General features: G+C 39.7%; 1 protein-coding gene across 2 annotated transcripts in view; it reads left to right on the top strand.

Annotated features, from left to right (window-relative positions):
- The first annotated feature begins 821 nt into the window (after nucleotides 1–821).
- The window catches only part of LOC143864241 (NEP1-interacting protein 2-like), a 2,452-nt gene continuing 1,180 nt past the window's right edge, over nucleotides 822–2,093 (top strand). The window contains exons 1-2 of one of the 2 annotated variants that reach the window (XM_077375141.1): nucleotides 822–1,008; nucleotides 1,717–1,895. In XM_077375141.1, coding sequence (XP_077231256.1) covers nucleotides 900–1,008; nucleotides 1,717–1,895 — 288 coding nt within the window. In that variant the 5' untranslated portion in view covers nucleotides 822–899. Of the gene's footprint in view, nucleotides 1,051–1,716; nucleotides 1,896–2,093 lie in introns of both variants that reach the window. The other variant, XM_077375140.1, reaches the window with a different exon arrangement.

Below are 2,093 nucleotides of genomic sequence, written 5' to 3'. Positions count from 1 at the left end.
TCTGGCCTTTTGAATCACCCCCCTTGTTTGACAAAAGAGGGTGAATATATCATTTCCTTTGATTAATGGGATAGTTAGAGAGTGGGTCTTCTTCAACTTGTTGAAAGGTTGATGCAATTTCAAGAAATCTCAAATGACACACAAACCTTTTTTTCTTCCCTACAAGTTGCCCTAGGCGTGCAACTTGGGTAGGGTTGGGTCAGGTTGAGGCCAACCCTAACCCAACCTGAGATAGCATTCCCTTAACCCTAACCTAACCCAACCCGAGCCTCGGGTTGAGGATGGTCAACCCTAACCCAACCTGCCTCCAAATAAGGTCCGGATGGGTTGGTTTAAGTCGGGTTGGGAACGGGTTCATCTACGGCTAAACAGAAAAATACAAGAAAGAAAAACATAATCATGACAAAAATCATGATAAAATTAGAAGACGGAGGTCGGGTTCGGGTCAGGTTGGGTTGCCAAGCAACCAACCCTAACCCAACCCGAATTTAAATCGGGTTGGCTTTGCCCAACCATAACCCAACCCAACCCAACGTGAGAAAATGCCAGCCCAACCCTAGCCAAAATCGTGTTCACGGGTTCGGGTGGATCACGACCCAAGTTGCACCCCTAAGTTGCCTTCACATGTGACCTCTCTCTCTCTCTCTCTCTCTCTCTCATGTGGGTTTGATTGTCACGACTCACGCGTGAAGCTTCGTTTTCTAAACATGTTCCGTCGATTGCACGTATTGGGTACCAAGAGAAACTTCGTTTGAACTCACAGAGAGGGAATTTCAAAATGACTTTCTTGGCAGCTTTAAATGCATTTGTTAGTACTCTCTCTCTCTCTCTTACCTATGTTTTAGCCCTATAAAAATGGAACATTCTTGAGTGCTCTTTGGATTCTCATACAAGCAAATATGACGATGGAGAGATTCTCGTCTTTCTCTTTTCTTCCCCGTACTCCTCCTCCTCGCATTTGGGCTGAAAGAGCTACAGATAGTGACTCTTTTGTTTCTTCAGTTTTTGGCAAGATCCTTTCTGCAATTTTCACCTTTTTCTTTGCAATGGGTTGGTCCCCTTTTTTTTTTCCCTTTTTCTTCACTTCTTTGTTGTTTTTTCTTATTCTTATCTATGATTTAAAGTTTGTTTTTATTGAAGGAAATAGAGAAAAATGGCATTTTTTCTTTTTAATGGGTCTTAAGGGTATATTGGATTTTAATTGAGAAAGTACTAATTCAAGAGTTGCTACTGATTTCTGATATGGGTTCTCCTTATCTTGTTTAAAAATGTGCTATTTGTATAGAAGCTGTATTGAATTTAATTTGGGAAAGTACTCATTCAAGAGTTGCTACTGATTTCTGATATGGGTTTCTCCTTTTTTTGTTTAAAAATGTGCTATTTGTATCAAGGCTGTATTTAATTTTAATTGGGGAAGTACTCATTCAAGAGTTGCTGCTGATTTCTGTTATGGGTTTCTCCTTATCTTGTTTAATAATGTGCTATTTGTATGTTTAGGGTAGGCTATGCCACTTTTTTTCTTGAAATTGCTTGCCCTGATATCCCCTGAAAGTCTTTTCATGTAAAACCTAACTGGGTCTTCCTCTTTTTCAACTAAAATAGGCAATGTCTTCACCCTGTTCTGGATTTTTGAGAATTTTAGCATCTATTCTAATACTAACAAGAAGGTTTCTTCATTTTTATTTATGCAAATGTCTCATTTTTATGTAATTGCAGTGGGTTCTATCTTAGGGGCCATGACAGGGGCTTTTGTAGGCCAAGCAACAGAGAGTGGTTTTTTTCGTGGGGCTGGAATTGGAGCCATTTCTGGAGCTGTTTTCTCAATTGAAGTCCTTGAATCATCTCTTCTTATCTGGCGTTCAGATGAATCCGGAATTTGGAGCATCCTATACGTGGTAAGTTAGCATCTACTTTGTTGGTTGTTTTTTCGATGTCGTTTATCATTTTATCCATCATCAGATTTGTGGCTCTTGTGTATACATTGTGGATTGTGCAAGAGAAGAGAATTTTAGAACAACCCAATTTGATGTAAGTTTCGTAGCCCCTGTTTGTTTTGGTTATTGAGCACAGATTGCGACTCCAAAACTGATTGT

Source organism: Tasmannia lanceolata, unplaced genomic scaffold, assembly GCF_043159265.1.
Source record: "Tasmannia lanceolata isolate RefF3 unplaced genomic scaffold, GAP_Taslan_0.1 ptg000048l, whole genome shotgun sequence".
Classification (NCBI taxonomy): Eukaryota; Viridiplantae; Streptophyta; class Magnoliopsida; order Canellales; family Winteraceae; genus Tasmannia; species Tasmannia lanceolata.
Note: the sequence above shows the minus strand (reverse complement) of the source record. Positions and strands in the feature narration are given on the sequence as shown.